Source organism: Kwoniella shivajii, chromosome 3 (assembly GCF_035658355.1).
Source record: "Kwoniella shivajii chromosome 3, complete sequence".
In the NCBI taxonomy this organism is placed as follows: domain Eukaryota; kingdom Fungi; phylum Basidiomycota; class Tremellomycetes; order Tremellales; family Cryptococcaceae; genus Kwoniella; species Kwoniella shivajii.
Genome location: NC_085910.1, coordinates 56,724 through 73,256, shown reverse-complemented (window position 1 = coordinate 73,256; position 16,533 = coordinate 56,724). Strand labels below are relative to the sequence as shown.

At 47.2% G+C, this 16,533-nt stretch overlaps 4 protein-coding genes across 4 annotated transcripts; all 4 read right to left on the bottom strand.

Annotated features, from left to right (window-relative positions):
- Positions 1-485: 485 nt before the first annotated feature.
- Positions 486-2,580, bottom strand: IL334_002252 (uncharacterized protein; the record flags this gene model as incomplete). Its single annotated transcript, XM_062933998.1, has 5 exons — positions 486-687; positions 739-2,115; positions 2,180-2,251; positions 2,306-2,516; positions 2,577-2,580. The coding sequence occupies 5 exons, from the start codon at positions 2,578-2,580 to the stop codon at positions 486-488; spliced, it is 1,866 nt and encodes a 621-aa protein (XP_062790049.1).
- A 3,191-nt stretch (positions 2,581-5,771) lies between these two features.
- Positions 5,772-7,120, bottom strand: IL334_002251 (uncharacterized protein; the record flags this gene model as incomplete). The annotated part of the gene is made up of 9 exons (XM_062933997.1): positions 5,772-5,982; positions 6,049-6,112; positions 6,159-6,182; positions 6,238-6,403; positions 6,457-6,510; positions 6,567-6,599; positions 6,645-6,678; positions 6,729-6,783; positions 6,841-7,120. 9 exons carry the CDS (start codon positions 7,118-7,120, stop codon positions 5,772-5,774), a joined length of 921 nt encoding a protein of 306 aa, XP_062790048.1.
- A 643-nt stretch (positions 7,121-7,763) lies between these two features.
- On the bottom strand, positions 7,764-8,756 carry IL334_002250 (uncharacterized protein; the record flags this gene model as incomplete). Its single annotated transcript, XM_062933996.1, has 4 exons — positions 7,764-8,156; positions 8,219-8,433; positions 8,494-8,617; positions 8,673-8,756. 4 exons carry the CDS (start codon positions 8,754-8,756, stop codon positions 7,764-7,766), a joined length of 816 nt encoding a protein of 271 aa, XP_062790047.1.
- Positions 8,757-9,677: 921 nt separating this feature from the next.
- On the bottom strand, positions 9,678-16,531 carry IL334_002249 (uncharacterized protein; the record flags this gene model as incomplete). Its single annotated transcript, XM_062933995.1, has 14 exons — positions 9,678-9,774; positions 9,838-9,938; positions 10,015-10,168; positions 10,292-10,511; positions 10,587-10,650; positions 10,732-10,815; positions 10,893-11,087; positions 11,143-12,263; positions 12,501-12,668; positions 12,739-12,921; positions 13,009-15,504; positions 15,568-15,644; positions 15,702-15,958; positions 16,016-16,531. The coding sequence occupies 14 exons, from the start codon at positions 16,529-16,531 to the stop codon at positions 9,678-9,680; spliced, it is 5,733 nt and encodes a 1,910-aa protein (XP_062790046.1).
- Between the last annotated feature and the right edge of the window lie 2 nt (positions 16,532-16,533).

The window sequence follows — 16,533 nt, the reverse complement described above, 5'->3', positions numbered from 1 at the left end:
TGTTGAAGACGGTCAAAAACCATGAGTGCGTTGAGGCTAAAAATAGAGCAACTACTCGTGCCGTTTTGATCGCACCGTGGCGATAAGGTGGTTTGACACAGGAGATAGGGTGAACTTATTTGACTTCATGACGATATAGCCAATGATGAGCATTTGATCCAAATCGGTTAGTGCTTGGAATCATGCGACTCACGAACGCATGTTCATGTGGTACCGTTTACGTGTTCGGTGAATGATGCGTTCAAATCTCCGGCTTTGACGGGAATTGCTACTGTACTTTAGATGCCGCCTTATTCCCTCCACTTCTTCCCAAATGACAGCAGCAGCAATAATGATATTAGGAGGGACAATGTGATGCATGAGGTACGTGCAATATACAGCGGTACAAAAGGATTATATGGGATTCTGCACGCCGTCGTGAGATCAATTTGTGAGAAATCAACCAATAGAGCCTGTTTTGAGGAATCTGGTAATGCGGTTGAAGTCTAGTACTTCCTTTCAACGTCCTCGACAGCATGAGACTGATCTCTATGAGTAGCTGGAGTTGAGTGTGTGATTCCGGCCTGTCTATCAAGATCGGCAAAGTCGGGGACAGGCTCGTCAAGATGTTTATAGTAGGTGGGGAATAAGAAGGCTGAGAGGAAACATGCGACGGCCAACGCGACCCAAGGCCAGATGAGATTTGGGCTTGGCGGAAGTTAGCATCGACTTCGCGGTTTTAAATTTCATGGTACTCACTCTTGTACAACATCGGCAAGTGCTAGAGAAAGGGCCGAAGCTATGGCTTGGTTGAAAAGGGCAATGGAATACACCAAACCCTTCATTCGAGCAGGTGACCTGGTGTAGGCGAGCTCATAAGAGGTCACAAAGACGAACAGCTCTCCGATAGCTGGAAGGGTATAGAGAGGCACTTGTAGCCAGAGCGATACCGGAGAAACATCGTCACAAGTTGACGCGTTGTAACCACAAGGAGATGTCTTGTAAATCCTCCATTGGATGATAGCTGAGATCACACACGTGAGTGAACCGAGCATGAAACCGATGAACATTCTTGTCATTGGCTTCAGGGGGTGCCCAATTCTGGCAAGCCATGGGTAGAGACCGTACGTGACGAGTGGGGTAGCGATGATGATGGCAAGAGGATTCCAATTGGAGATGAGATCGTTGGGAACACCGTTCAAGGTCATTGCGACGGACATGTCGTTCATTGAGTTACCGAGACCTCCATCTGCAAGAACATAGATTGGGATAATCATAAAAACGGCGCAGGCGCTAAATGATTGCCTGACTTCGTCGACAAATCTGTCATCCCACACGACCTTCTGGGTGTCGACTGTACCATTTTGTTCCGCGATATATGACGGCTTGGCCTTGTTCCAGAAGTTGTCACCGCCTTTGAACATCTTTCGCCAACCTCCGTTAGCAAGGAGGACCTTCACGACTCTCCAAGTCTCGATTACGACAGAACCTTGAGGAGGAGCTTTATGAAGTCTTTTGTGGCAAAAGATAAGAACGATGGGCATGAAGAAGTACACAATTCCGGGAAGTAAATATGCCAACCAGAATCCGACCAATCGTTCAGCGTATGATGTCGCAACGGCGAAGAAACCACCGATGTTGATACAGGCGTAGAAGATCAACAGCCATCGTTCGACGGTGACTCCGGGATCTACAATAACCCTTTCACCAGTTTTGAGAGTTTTGAGAGTCGGAGTCCTGACCGGAATTTGATCACAGAGAAGGGGACCCAGGGAAGGCTTGATGAAACCAGCAGCGAAAGCAAGGATGATGATAGAAACGATGAATGTGCCCAATGAAGCATTAGGATGAGTGATAACGGAAGGGATTGCGGGGATGACCAAGAGTATATGTGCGAAACCACCGACAGCTGTTCCAACACAAATGGCCTTGAATCGACCCCATTTGGTATCGGCAACGATACCACCGTAGATGGGGATAACGTATGCCAGGAAAGTGAACAGATTTGTGAGTGCAGAGGCATCGACCGATCCTAGACCTAAAGCACCTGCAGATTGATTGAGACCTGCATCTCCAGGAGCAACCGCACCGGCCCCATTACCACCTTTGGGAAGGGGTTGTTTGATGAAATTGTTGCTGAAATAGCCGTATTCAGCACCCGTTCTCAAGTGCCCAGAAGGCGGAATCATCATATACTCACAAGGGACCCTTAGAACCGTAGTATGAAGCTCTTTCTGCAAATTCGATGAAGCATAAGAGAACACCAATCCACCTGAGATGGGCCTTGATTAGCACGATCAACGTTTTAAACGTCGTGAGGACTTACGGAAGTGGAGCAGGGACTTTGCGCAATGTGCTTAATTCTTCATGGGTTGGCACAAGATCTTCATCGATGTCCGCTCCAGCACCGGCTCCTACCGTGGTGATGTAGTGAGGATCGTCCGTCGCCTTCTCCTTTATGGTAGACTGTTTTGCTGGCAAACCGGCAGCTGCAATGGGCACCGCTTGCAAATCCTGCACAATTTCTGCTTGGTTGCCTATGATCTCAAATTTGAGGATGAGCGGAGCTCTATCTCAGAGTTGCAGCTTTGACTCACTCATAGTAGATTACGATTATTGAAGTCTTCAAAATGGGGCAGAAGCGAATATCTTTCACATGCTAGGTCACACATATATACCTATCGATGCGGTTCACACGTATCACACTCCACAGTCGTCAATCAACAAGCGACTTTTGTTTTGGTACCACGCGGGTCTATTGAACCATATGGTGTCTAGAGATACATATCTTCGAAGCCCCAAATTGGCGTGATAGGGTAAGTAAGGAAAAGATGCTTATCTGAACGCCACTTGACTCTTCAGATCTTCCCCCTTAAGTTCAGAGGTCGACTTCGCATAATCTCGCAAGGAGATAAGGCATATAAATTTAAGCTTTGTGGCCACCGTAATGTGTGGAGTGTGCTGGTCTGTTTAGCGTAGCATGTGCAACCTAAGATAACGAAAGGTGCACCACGCTGGTTAAAAATTCGATTGAACCCACGATTTCCTCATAGGGTAAAATCTCTCAGATATCGTAACCGAAGGAAAGCGATAGCATTCAGGTCATCACACACTTGACGTGCTAGTTTACCAAAAGCCGGCAAGGGCTTTGTGGGTACTCAACTTGTGATATCTGGAATACAGGAATTATTATGTCTAACAATCTACCCTAATGATTTCTGCGCCATACCAAAGCCTGAGTGAAATATTGAATGTTCTTGAGTTGACCACAGTGTCTCCAGCATTATCGTCTTCAGCATTGACGTCCATTTATTTTCTCCGGATTTGCCGGTTAACATCTGAGCTTAAACTGCAGAAGCCTGGAATGCATACGCTAGATGGTCTGCTGTACGCAATTCTCGTAAGCTTACGAGTTCTGCAATATGCTTGGCATTGAGGCTTTCGGACGTGCAAAAAATATATAGCTCAATCATGTAAGAAAACAAAGAAAAAAGGGGATCCCTCCGACGTGCGTAAATGACAACGCTGACACGCGTGGGTCGTCATTTCCATTAGGTAGATCATGCATGGCCGTTTTTGCTTCTGTACTCCCGGGTTTGTTCTCCATTGCCGATACTCGGCGGCCAGATTCGGCATATGATACACAATCGCAGTTGGGTCTGGTCGCTTGGGCTCGTTCTCTGGTGAGTCTGGCCACTCTCGCGTCGCTTCCATGACTCGGTCTCACTGATGATCAGATCGACCACAACACACGCAACTATCGCTATCAGGGCAATGGTCTCAATCAACACGACATCCTTATCCGAAGAAGCAGAATCTTATCCAAGCGTAAGAAGTCTCCTATCGATTGCTTTCGCCGTTATGGTGGTAAAGTATTACTGTTGTTTACATAGCAGTCGAGGAATGTCCCCTTGGAAGATGTTACAATGATCATTTGATTGATTACAGACCGGCTTGGGCGATTGGTCAGGTTAGCTGAGAAACGTCCCAGTGAGGCGTTTGATTCGCTTTTAATGACTGAACAGATCATCGGATATTTGCCTCGCTAGTCTTTACCATGAGGACCAAAGCTGATTTATCACACTCACGCCTCTGTAGAAACCCTACAAACCAATAACCTTTCCTTCGCAATACATTCAACCCTGAGTCGCCAGATCCGATCTCAGTTGCATATTACATCTCTTCATCGCCAAAATTGGCTACCCGCGATCTCCTCCTGCTTGACAAGCTCTATAAGTCACATCCTGCCTTGTCGGCCAATGTCGATATACACCTTGTCACGTCAGACTACCTGTTGCATCTGAACAAGTGGAGAGGCGTTGCTCGTACATTGGCCTGAACAGATTGGGTGTTAATTTGGGACGCCGATTTTCAAGCTTGCACGAGTTATCAAGAAGGTCTCTAGGCCTCATCTCATGCTACGGACTACGCCTGTCTGATTGCTGCATCGCGACAGGACTACTACCAGGTTACCGGATTCGAATTTGGATACAAAGTATTCCCCATCTTTCGGCGGGACGCGGATATCAAATCTGACCACCGCTTCGTCTTACAATATCTGTGTTATCGAGTCACGCTCACTCGTGCTACCAAGGATATGGAATCGACCGGGCAGCTTCACGGCTCAGATTGAAAGGCATAGATTTTCTCATTATACCAGAACAATGTGCTTTTCATGAAGAACATCTCTCCGAACTCAAGCTTCGCGTAAACGAAGAGATAGGTGCGACAGGATACTGGGCGACATTTAGAACCGACTTGTGTAAACCGTGAGTGATCCGGCAGCTCGTGCAGTCGAATTCTCATCCTCATTCGATCCGGCCATAGCCTTTCTCGTCGCTTGGCGTCACTTGAACAATTTCATGATCCGATCCGTACAGGAATGATTCGGATCCTGGCACCTTCTACATGCGTACATTGGATAACTCAGCACTATGCTTTACTTTGTCTTAGACATTGGCTTAACCTTATGCTCAGGAATGTCTTACTGCTTTTAGATGCGAATAGTAAAGTACATAGCATTGTAGAAATATCAGATATAAAAGTCAAAGTCCTACTTCAAATAGTTAGAACTTCTTCTTAAAAAATGTTTATCTTGAATTCTCTAATATTACTTCGTACTTCGTATACCTTATCTGGAGGATATTCGCCTTCGCTCGTTCGTCCCATCACAGACAGCTACATCAGCCGCAAGCAGAGCGGGTGGTATCACATTGTTTGAACCAGGAGATCTCAGAAATAGACGACTTCATCGGTCGCCAACTACCGGAGATCTTGCGTCTGGACCAGATCCTCACAAATAGATCTATCCCGCTTAGTGGAATGCTATGGGTATGCGGAATGCTATAGCTGATCTTATGATCTTAGGCTACAAGTGCTGGCTGTGGTTCTAGCAATCCCAACTCAGAAACATTATACCGGAAACGAGCAATGCCAAGAAAGCGCGCCGCAGTGGAGCAACTATTAGCAGCAAGACAATTTAAGTCCAAAAAGAGCATGGCCAGAAGAGGCATCAATGATGTCTGAAGATCCTGCGGTCCTTCGCGGTTGTTTTGATCGTATGCACCTATGAGTCTTGGACCATTGCTCTCATTGTGAATACCAATTTTAGTATTTTTAGGTTTTAAGCATTTTCTTCCTGTGGCCCGTAGCCAGGTCAAAATCTTTAAGTCATACACACCTTGTGACGAACAACCTCGTCATGCTGTCAAAGCTATAATATCTCATGATTCGCGTACAGACAAACAATGCCAACCACATCATTGTGCGGTCATTCACTGCTCTACATGTCACTAATGTTTCGAAGTCTTCCAAACTGCGAGCTGCTCATGAGCAGAAATCAATTCCTTTCTTAGACCAATCGCCATAATCATAGAGTCGTTGGCTGCACAGGTCATGGTGACACCGCTTTGTAGATGAAGACCTACTTGGGCAGAGCCCATTCCGGGCATGAGGTAAGCGAGACTATGATTCTCGGCCGCAGTAGCCACTTTGGACGCGCAGCTTGGAAACAGAGTTAGCCTTGCTATCAAGGATGAAAACGAATAGTGACAGCAAGACAGGACTCACGACAACCACTTTTCATCCTTCCCAATCTCGGCAAAAGTCAAACCGAGTGAGAAAGCGAGATCACCTGCCACAGAATGAGCTTCGTCAACGTGGTAGGTGAAACCACTCACCTGGACCTAGCATTAGACCATCCACTATGTAAGGCATCATTTTCAAGTTCACTGCGGACATCCTAGGCCGTGTACCCACCTTCTTCCAGAGCCGCAATGGCATCGGCGTTGTCTGCTCCTTCCTCGTCTTCGATTTGTAAGATGATAGCAGCCCTGTTCCATACTTCGAACACACCACCACCTCCAGCAGCACCATCATTGTATCCAAATTGCATTGCGTTAGGTGGACCAGATCGATTGCCGACCTGACTCGTAAATCAACCTTCCAACTTTTCATCTGGTGCTAATGCTGACTTACTGGAGGAAAGCGACATGCACTGATAGCAGCTTTAGCTTGTTCGACGTTCTGTATCTGTAAATCTGATCAGTCGTCCGCCTATGCCAGCAGACACTAGTCTCGAGACATACATGGGGAAAGATCACTCCTGAAGCACCTGCATCCTACAATTATCAGCATGACATATAGGGAGTATCACATACCAGGACCCAGGCAGCGAAGTGATGATCATGTCCCGGAATACTAATGAATTATTAGTAACAGCAAAACACCTGCTAATCAGCAACACGTACCGGACGACAACCGCGGTGCGGCCTTCTCCAGCGTATTGAATTACTTTGATGAGTTCTACAATGGTCTCCGGATCTACCCATCAGCGTGATGATGCACTTATTGGTTACCCACTGTAAGGCGTGTGTTCCCAATCTAGAATCACATAATCAAAACCGGCTTGACCAATCATTCTTGCTACAGACGGATGAGGAAACGCGCCGTAGAACATCCCCACCAAAGGCTTCTCTCGCGAGATAGCCATTCTGCTTCGGAGGTCGAATGCCTGATGAAGAGCGTAACCTCGATAATTGAGCATCGATGGGTCCTGTTCCGGAGCTGAGGGTACTCCGAAGACGGCTGCAAAATTGGCATCTCCGAAGGCAGGAGGCGAGCCGAAAGAATGCCGGGACATTTTGCAAATTACCTGACAAAGCTCTGTTTCGTGTTCGAGGTGTGTTAAGTGAAGCTGGAGAAGAAGAAGTGTGAGCTCTGCTCTCCATTATATATGTTGAAAGCTGTTCGGGTCATCGGCGTCATTGAGCATGCGGTTCTCACCTCTGCCGTCATGGTTCAGGAAACCATTATAGGACCATAGAGTGTGGAGGCGGTGACAGCTATAAATAGTCGCGGGGGCATGACAAAATGGTTCGCTCATTAAACACTGGATTCACGCCCGAACCTACTCGTACCTATGACCCTCCTGAGCCCACATCGCATTAACTACACATGCCACCCTTACTGGATAAACGTAACCAAAGCTCGGTGACATGGGCCCGAAGAATGATGTAATAACCGCAACTTCACTAAATTTAGGGGTCCCAGAGCCGACCCATCTATGTGTGTATCATCGGAGATCACAGAGCCTGAAAGCGAATACCAACATTTTGGTAAAGATCTGAATCTGGTACACCACGTCTGAAAGGCTAGAATGATTCTGCAATATGTCAATCAAACAGATATGACAGTGTCATATGTAAATATGCATATGTTTTAGTGTCTTCGTTATCTGGCATTTCAAGAGGCGCTCTGGATCACTACGCGTATCGACGCGAAATTTATAAGAGAAGGTAGCATCCCCCAATCGCGGCAGATACAATTCCCAGACCTCCAATTTGAGATGAAATACCGGCAGACGAAGTTGAAGATGCGCTTGCAGCAGCGGAAGATGCCGCTGAAGAAGCAGCTACTGCGCTCGACTCAGATCCGGAAGCTGAAGAAGAGGGTACAGCAGTGGCAGCTGCCAAATCAATACTGACAGTCTGTCCATCTATTCCCTCTTGAGCAGCAGAATAATTGGATCCCTTGAGAACAAGGGACTCATCATCGGTGGCAGTTTTCAAAACAGCGGAAGAGTTTGAGCAAGCCAGATCGGTAGGGGCTATGTAAGCGCTAGCTTCAACAATTTTGATATCCGCGCAATGGTACATATAAGTTTTGTTCCCGTAAAGCTGTAGCAGCAATGATATTGAGAGCTTTTAGCCTAAAATATCGTTATATGCGGTAAGCTCACTTGGTAAATGACGAGAAGGGTAACATCGTTGCCTGAAGTCAATCCTTCCGTTTGGAAATTTGGGCCGGCTCCACACCAAGCGCCGTCGGATACGTCCAAGATGGTATCAGTGAACGTGCTGAACTGGTGGAACGTCGTAGGGTTACTGCTATTTGCGTACATGAGATTGACGTTTGCTGCAAGGGTATCGACATCTAGACCGATTCTACCGCCAGCTACCAAAACGAACATGTTAGTCTTCGAAATGTATTAGGATGATGAAAGCTGAAACTCACTCAAGGGGTAATTAGTCCTTGTACCTAGTTCAGCGCCACCGCACGGATATGCTGTGGCATTATTGGCATTGTAGCCTGACCTAGGAGGAGGATAGGTAAATTCTACTGGACTTGTGGAGAAGTCCTATGTGGTCATCAGTCAGCCAAGTCATCGAGTCGCCTGTCAAGTACCCACTCACGGTGATAGAGGCAGCTCGCGGAACTACAACGGCTGCATGCGCCAAAACCAGAGCGGAAGCAACGAGAAGCGCAGAAGTGAACATTTTATGACGATAACAAAGTGTGATTGAGAAGGTAATCTGATTGTGTTGCGACCGGACTTCATCCTGCTTTTATACGTTCTCCATTTCTCTTTGTAGCGCTGGCACCTTATATCCGGGGATTTACGAGGGAGAAGAGGACTAATCGGCCGATGTCAAGCAGGCGCCCATGTGAAAGCCGGGTAGTGCGTGGGGGATGTCTGAGGTCAGCACCAAGACAGTAAATATGAATTCTCATAGGAACAAGCCACCAAAACTTCCAAATCGGCCGCACTTATCAGATAAAACGATTATCGGATCTCTGTAAGGGACTCACGCCAGTCTTGGCAGGAGATTTGAAGATTCGGCTGATTCAGTCCGAGAGTTGTCTCTGTGGTATTGTCCTGTTCCTGTGGGAATAAAGGGTTATCTGATAACAAACGAATTAACAGATATTTGGAATAGGAACGACGCTGTCGGAATGTGGTTTAGACGGGCATCTGACATATATACCTCCTCACGACATCTCAGTATTCGAACGGATGCTTAATATGCCGAAAAAAGGTTCTACTCTTGTCCATTCTCGAGCCTGAGGTAGGGACATCTACAAAAAGCCAAACAAGGCTGGAACTTTCGGCCGATATTTGCGTCCGAGCTGATTTCCATGTTTCTCGACGAGTCCGACACTGTCTTGGCACATGCGCTCTGTTCTCAAGCTGGTACCAGACAAACGGGTATCGGAGAGGATGAGGGATGACAGATCCTGCGTGTGAATAAGCGGGACCAGGAATACTACCGCGCAATCACATGGCACATCTTCTGTCACTCGTTCACATGGAAGAGCATGCTGACCACCTAATCAAGATGATGTTGACAATGATCTGCTTACATGGCATCTGTACAACTTCGTCTCGAAAATGTCTGCTAGTACATATGACTTGATAATCATGTAGATCGTCGATCGCCCCTGGCTTTCAAAGCTTTAGATCTAGCTGTAGAAATTACACTTGTCCAGTCTTTGACATCCCGAGAGGATGCACCACTACCCCATGGAGAAAAGCTCAGCTTATAATAGCAGTAAGGCTACGAAAAACCAAGTACTTACCGAAGGCCAATCATGTCTCCACCTCTCTTGGCGTCTATCTTCAAAACGAAACTAGTGTCGTCTCGACCTTGATGAACCTGGACTTCGTGTAGTGGGATCGGCTATTCAGTAATGTTAGCTTAAATATTGGGTATAATCTCAGTGCAAGGAAGACGGCAGCAATTAAGATTGACTCACCATACGATATAAATCGGTTCCGTCAAGAAGCACGATGATGTCATTACATAGCACCATTATCAATTTCCTATTTGATTTGACTTTACTAACGCGACCTTCTTTTAGTAACTTTCGAGACCCCATCAGTGCTGTAGGAGCTGTAAGGTCAAGTCGGCTTGATAATGGATCGATGCAAATCAGCATGTGTTCTGAAGATGGCGAGATCGGAACGAGACTCGGCGAAGTGATGAACCGGGATCCAGGCAATCGAAGTCACGAATAACAATGGATTACTCACCCTTCACCGCCGATCCACAGGTTCTCACTTAAGGCCTTCAATCGTTCATCTCCTTCAGCATCTCTCACACTCTCATTGATCTGCCCAACGATCCTTTCTACCATCTCCAGGGCATTCTGGACATGTGGTAGATCAGCGTTTGGTTCTGAGGATGGGCCGAAAGGGTCTGTGTAGTGAATGATCTGTTTGATGAGCAGAGGATATCGAGTAATCCGTTGCACTGAAAAGATCACAGTGTCAGATCAGATCCGCAGAGGTTTAACCAAGATTTATCAGCAGGATTGTGATTGCTCACTGGGACTCAAAAGGAAATGCGATATGTCTAAACCCCGTACCGCTGAATTAGTCTCCCGAATCGACTAAATATGTTAAGGAGTCAGAATAGCTCCACGTGTGATATCATCACAATGCGAGCATGATAGGGATGGTTCGAAACTTACCTGCAGGTGGGCTGCTACTTCAGGATTCGCTTCTCGTAAGCTTTGGAGTAGTTTCATTGCCGATTGTTGGTTCACACAGTATGTCTTGCATTACAGCACATTAGCCATTTTACTCCTACTTACGGTGTCGCAGGGTTGTAATAGAATCTGTAGGTACTCACCGTATAAACTCCTGCATTGGCTAAATGATCTTCCAGTATGTCACCTATTTTATCGATGTATAGTCTATAGCTCTTTTGTCTGTCTTCTAATGAACTCAAAAACGAAGTATTGAACAACAGTATGTCTTCTATATTAGCAAAAATGCTATCGAGTGATTTCTCGTCCAATAATGGAATAAGAGAAGCGTAGAACACCTTTCCGTTGCGTGTCAGTAAGGTTTTCGAATCCCGTCATTACTGTCTTACTCACTTCGACGATCAACTGTAGATCTCTTCCATATCCGGCTTCAGTACCTATGAACTCGAAGATGGCTTCTTGCCTCTTTCGTTCTTTCTCGCTCATAGTAGCTAATACACTCGGTTCGACCAAACTGCCCCAGGTTTTACCGAAATCTCCATTAGCTCCGGCTGAAGAATTTGGTGTGTCTGGTCTGTCATCTCCCAAGGATTGATCACTTTCGATCCTAGTCATTGGTCCTGATATGTTTGGAAGCTTTTTCTCCGCTTGATGAGGATGAGGGGCCATTAATTTGTTGAAAAAGCCTGACAATCTACCGCCTGTAGTGGCTGAAGTCGAAGTCGTCGTCGACGTAGCTGGTGATTGAGGCGTAACAGCATCAGCATTGCTGGCTGACGTTGAAACTGGACTGGGACCAGTAAATTGAGGAGTAATAGCTTGATTCATAGTAGCTTTCTGAATCAAACTTTGACTTCTAGCTCTATTTGGATTGGAGTCTGCTCGCAGCGCTTGAGGTCGTTGAGAATGGTTAAGGAATGCTTCATATCGTGCGTAAGCATCTTGAGGTCCTTGTACATCTGATCTATCGGCGTGCTCAGCTGGACACAAGCTAAACGAGGAATCTTCCGCAGGTGAAGATGCAGCATTTGGGACAGCAGGGGCCTTTCTTCTTTTCTTCCCTGGTACACCAGGTGGTGGTCGACGTCTAGATACAACTCGATTTTTGTTTGCCCCTACACCTGGGATTGGTGGCGGCCCTCTTTTGATCTGCAACCCAGCAGCGGAAAGAATCTTTTGTCTTTCTTCCTCCCTTCTCTTTCGCCCGGCCTCTTCCGCAGCGTCGATCTCCCTTTCTTCATAGTCCTCGTCATCTGAACCTTCTTCATCTGATGACCACCACGATAACACTGAGTCTTCTGATGATGATGATCCCTCGTCATCGGAAATGAATGAGGGTGATCGACCGGTACCAGACATGACAGATAGCATTGATGTAGGTCTAGCTCGATTTTCCTTTGGAGATCGGGGACCGGAACTAGGATTGGGATTGAGGTTAGTACTGGATGCAACCGCCTTGATAGGTGGTGTCGCAGCTAAAGTATGGTCAGTTTCATCATTATTTGATTTAATGTCTGGTGGGCGTGGTCAGATGGAAATGATACACATCGTATCGGGTCATCCAATTGGCAAAAAGCGACATTACACATAATGAAGATGATTAATTTGCATTTATTCGAAGATTTGTTCATTCCGGATATAACAAAAGAGATATAGAAAAATCAAACACAGTTTCAGCCTGCGTCAGAACCGATCTTGGTAAACATATAAATCGTGCGAGGAAGAAAGGTAGATTACCAAAATGGACTAACCTTGTATTTCTAGGTAGCTTGCAGGGACAAGGAAAATCACCCCGGCTTTCTCTGTCTTCCACCAATCCTGATCTGAGTTATCGACAATAGCAATTATGTCACCTTCCATGAAAGGAAGCTGATCCTCTTCGCCACCGGGATAGTCGAACAACGCTTTTGCCCGAGTAACTATGAAAAAGCAGTTGGTCAGCATGACAAGCAGGACCAGTTTTATCTAACAATGGATAAAAAAACTCACCATGCAATTCCTCAACGTAGTCTTTGGGGAACCACCCCTTACTTCCTTCTTTGACTGATGTACCAAACCACCAGGCGCTGCTTGCATCCTTGGCCGGATGAGCCTCAAGGACTACATCCTCTTTGAAGCTAAGGTCAACATCTCTGGTACCAGTGAACTCGTAAAGGGATCGAACGCGTAGAGCTAAAGGTGAGCAATGTCAGTATGTACATCGTAGGATACAGTTGCGGATCTAGGTCGACCCGATAGCGATAAAGTGCAATGACTTACTCTTGGATAGATCAAAGTCTTCCAAATCGTCTCCTGAAGACGCATCCTCTTTTCCTTTGATCTCCTCGTAAATAGCATGGGAGGGTTCATCCTCTTCCCTTGTTGGAGGTAATGTCGATTCTTCGGCATGACTAGCAGCTGGATGGCTTGAATCGGCGGCTAAGCCAGCATACCAGTCTACACTCTGTCGATTAGCGTTCCTTGTAGCAAAGTGATCTTCTTCGTCTTCACGTGGTTGAGGTGGAGGCGAGATAGCCCTGGGTTGATCAGAAATGTGAGGTGGTGGTGCAGCGTCTCCGACAACCTTACCGGCTGCTGGTGGACCAGACTTGTCAACAGTTTGAGCTTTCTTGAGTCTAGCACCTCCTTGAATGGCAGACAGGAGAGCGCCTCGAGATTGAGCCGGATCACCGCCACCACCCAAATTGGCTAAAGCAGCTGGAGGAGCTCTAGGAGCAGGAGGCGCAGCCGGAGGAGCGGGTGCGGTGGATCCAGGTCTGGATGTGGTAGGTGAGCTTGATCCTCCTCCCAAAATACTACCAAACAAAGCTTGAGCAAGACCTTGTCTTCCAACTCGTGAGGAGAAGGTCTCATCGTCGGATGAAGAATCGTCCGAGTCGGCTTCCTTCTCATTGATATCTTCCCATTCTGGTTCAGGTGCAGGCCGGAAATCATTTTTGGCAACCTGACCTACCGGTGGTGCTGGAGGAGCAGGGGGAGCAGGTGGCGGCGCAGGTGGTGCCGAATTTCCTGGCGATTTAGGCGTAGTCGACGAAGCCGCAGCTTGAGGTTTGAAGAAGGGGTTGAATCCTCCGGTGGCAGGCGCAGCGGGAGAAGGAGTGGCACCAGGAGCAGCACCAGGTTTTCTGAAAGGATTATAAGATGTATCAGATGGAGGTGCAGGAGCGGGAGGTGCAGGTGGTGGCGGGGGTGGCGAGGATACAGTCTCCGCCGGAGTAGATATAGCAGCAGGTGTAGGTGCTTTACTTCGGTTCTGCCTCGCTGCGAGTAAAGCTTCTTCCTGTTTACGTTCTTCTTCCTCTTCCTTTTGGAGCGCTTCCAATCTCGCTCTGCGTTCAGCTCTAGCTTTAGCAGCCGCTTCCTCTTTTCTCCTGAATTCAGCCTCTTCGGGATCTTCTTCCGGTTGAGCAGCAGGTTTAGGAGCAGGTTGAGCAGCAGGAGTGGATGCATGTCTTGAGGTAGGGGGTGCAGGTGGAACTTTGGGTCGAGAGGGAGGAGCGGGAGGAGGAGCTCCAGGTTTTTTAAAAGCTGATTTCAAGGGTTGAGCAGGTGAAGCCGGAGTTGAAGCAGGTTTCTCGTCCTCGTGTGCAGATCCGCCGGCATCAGCTAGTCTCTTCTTCCTAGCTTCGTCTCTAGCGACTTGCTCAGCTTCAGCTTGTTTGGATTTTTCCTCAGCTTCCTGTTTCTCTTTGTCAAGTCTATCTTGGACACTAGTATCGACAGCTGATTCGGCGGAAGGAGCAGATTCAACGCCCAAAGCACGAAGTCGATCGTTGATTCTACGCTGGGCTTGTTCACGAATGTAAGCCTTTCGTTCTTCAGGTGTCATGTTCTTTGTGGAAGGAGCAGCAGCTTGAGAGGGTGCAGGCGGTGGAGGTGGAGCGGAAGCAGCTGCCGCTACAGCGGCTGGAGGTGGTGCAGGAGGTGGAGCTCTAGATGAAGGTGGTGATCTAGGTCGATCATATGAACCTCTTCTATCTCGTGACGAGTCCCGATCATATCGATCAAAATCCCTGTCACGATCCCTGGTATCCCTCTGATCACGATCATATCTATCTCTTTCTCTCTCTCGATCGAAAGTACCCCTATACCTGTCGTGATCATCTCTTTCTCTTTCTCTGTTGTCGTATCTACCATGAGTTTGATTTCGTTCATCCCTGCGTCGCACACCAGCTCTCTCTTCCATAGCTCTTTCTTCTTGTCTTCTCTCTTGTCTTCGTTCAAGTTCAGGGAGTTTCTCGTGCATCAAATATAGTAACTCTCTTTCAAGTTTACGCCTTTCTTCATCCTTTTCAGCTGTACGTCGACCTTTTGAAGTGTATTCGATGTCTTCTTCTATTCTCTTGACTCGGTATTGCAAAGTCTCAACTTCTTCTTCCAGCTCTTCGTCCTCCGTGCTCTTCTCAGCCGATTTCTCAAGAAGAGAAGAAGTGTTTTGGAGTTTGCGTCGAATGTCTTTGAGACCAGCATCAGGATCTTCCCCAGAATATCTGACTGATTTTCGGTCCAGATGACGTGAGGAAGGTTTATAAGTAGAGGGTGCTTCGTCGGAGTGTTTATACATCAGGGCATCTTTCGGACCACCAGTTGGTGCAGGGCTGTTCCCACCATATCCCGGAGAGGAAGTGTTTGAGCGACTGGAAGCTTCATGACGAAGGAGGTCTTTCATGAAATTTACTGTGGTGTCGATATCCCTCATGGAAGCAGGAACAAGCTCTTCCGGAAGAGTGTCAGGTATTGAATTCCCATTAAGCGCTGCGAAAGAGAGTGTCGATGGTATCAGCATGATAGTGTCAACAGGCCGTTCAATAGACTCACCTCGATAGATAAGACCCATAGCGACGTGGAATTCGGGTAAATTGAGCTTTCCTCGATTATCTTTATCAGAGAGGTTCCTATGATTGACCACATCAGCCGACGACCGACTCTAGTAAGCATGAATCTTTACTTACCAGATTTTCATCAGACCATCTTGGTCCAATCCACTTTGACCGAACACTTCTCTTGCCATTTCACCGGATATGAACCCGTCGCCTTTAGTATCCCAAGCGCGGAAAATCTGATCATAATCCTTCTTTTCCTGTCTGGACAATGTCCAGGGTACCTTTGGCGTGTTGACTGATGGATTCTGAAGAAGAGATTGGAAAGATTGACTAAGTGGTTGAGAGGTTTGTTGATTGAACTGAGGTATACCTGAAGAAGCAAATGGCTATATCGACATCGCGTCAGATTCGCGTCGTCCATATCAGTATGATTGAATACTTACCTGACTGATGTTAGAAGGCATGAAAGATTGCATCATCTGTTGTAACCTAGGATCGTGCGGTAAGCCGGTCGGTTGAGCTTGAAGCCTACCCATACCAGTGGGTTGTGACAGCATCCCACCTGGATAACCTGTGGGTTGAGACATCAATCCACCACCTTGATAGCCGGTTTGCTGGGACATGAGACCGCTCGCTCCACCGCCTGGATAGCCTGTCATTTGGGGAGCGAGGTTGTTGGATTGGAACGACGATGTGGGCGGAGGCTGATTAAGGAACGAATAATTACCACCCATGCCTCCGCCTTGCATACCTGTGGGTTGTTGCCTTTGTTGTTGCTGTTGTGGGTATCCGGTCTGCATCGGTTGCATTTGTTGTTGAGGATATCCAGTGGGTTGAGATGACATGAAGGAAGGATTAGAACCAAAGCCTTGACCTGTTTGGGGAGCACCAGTCTGCTGAGGTTGTTGGAATGAGGGGTAAGAGGAGTACTGTGACTGCTGCCATTGATTTGGCTGCATCT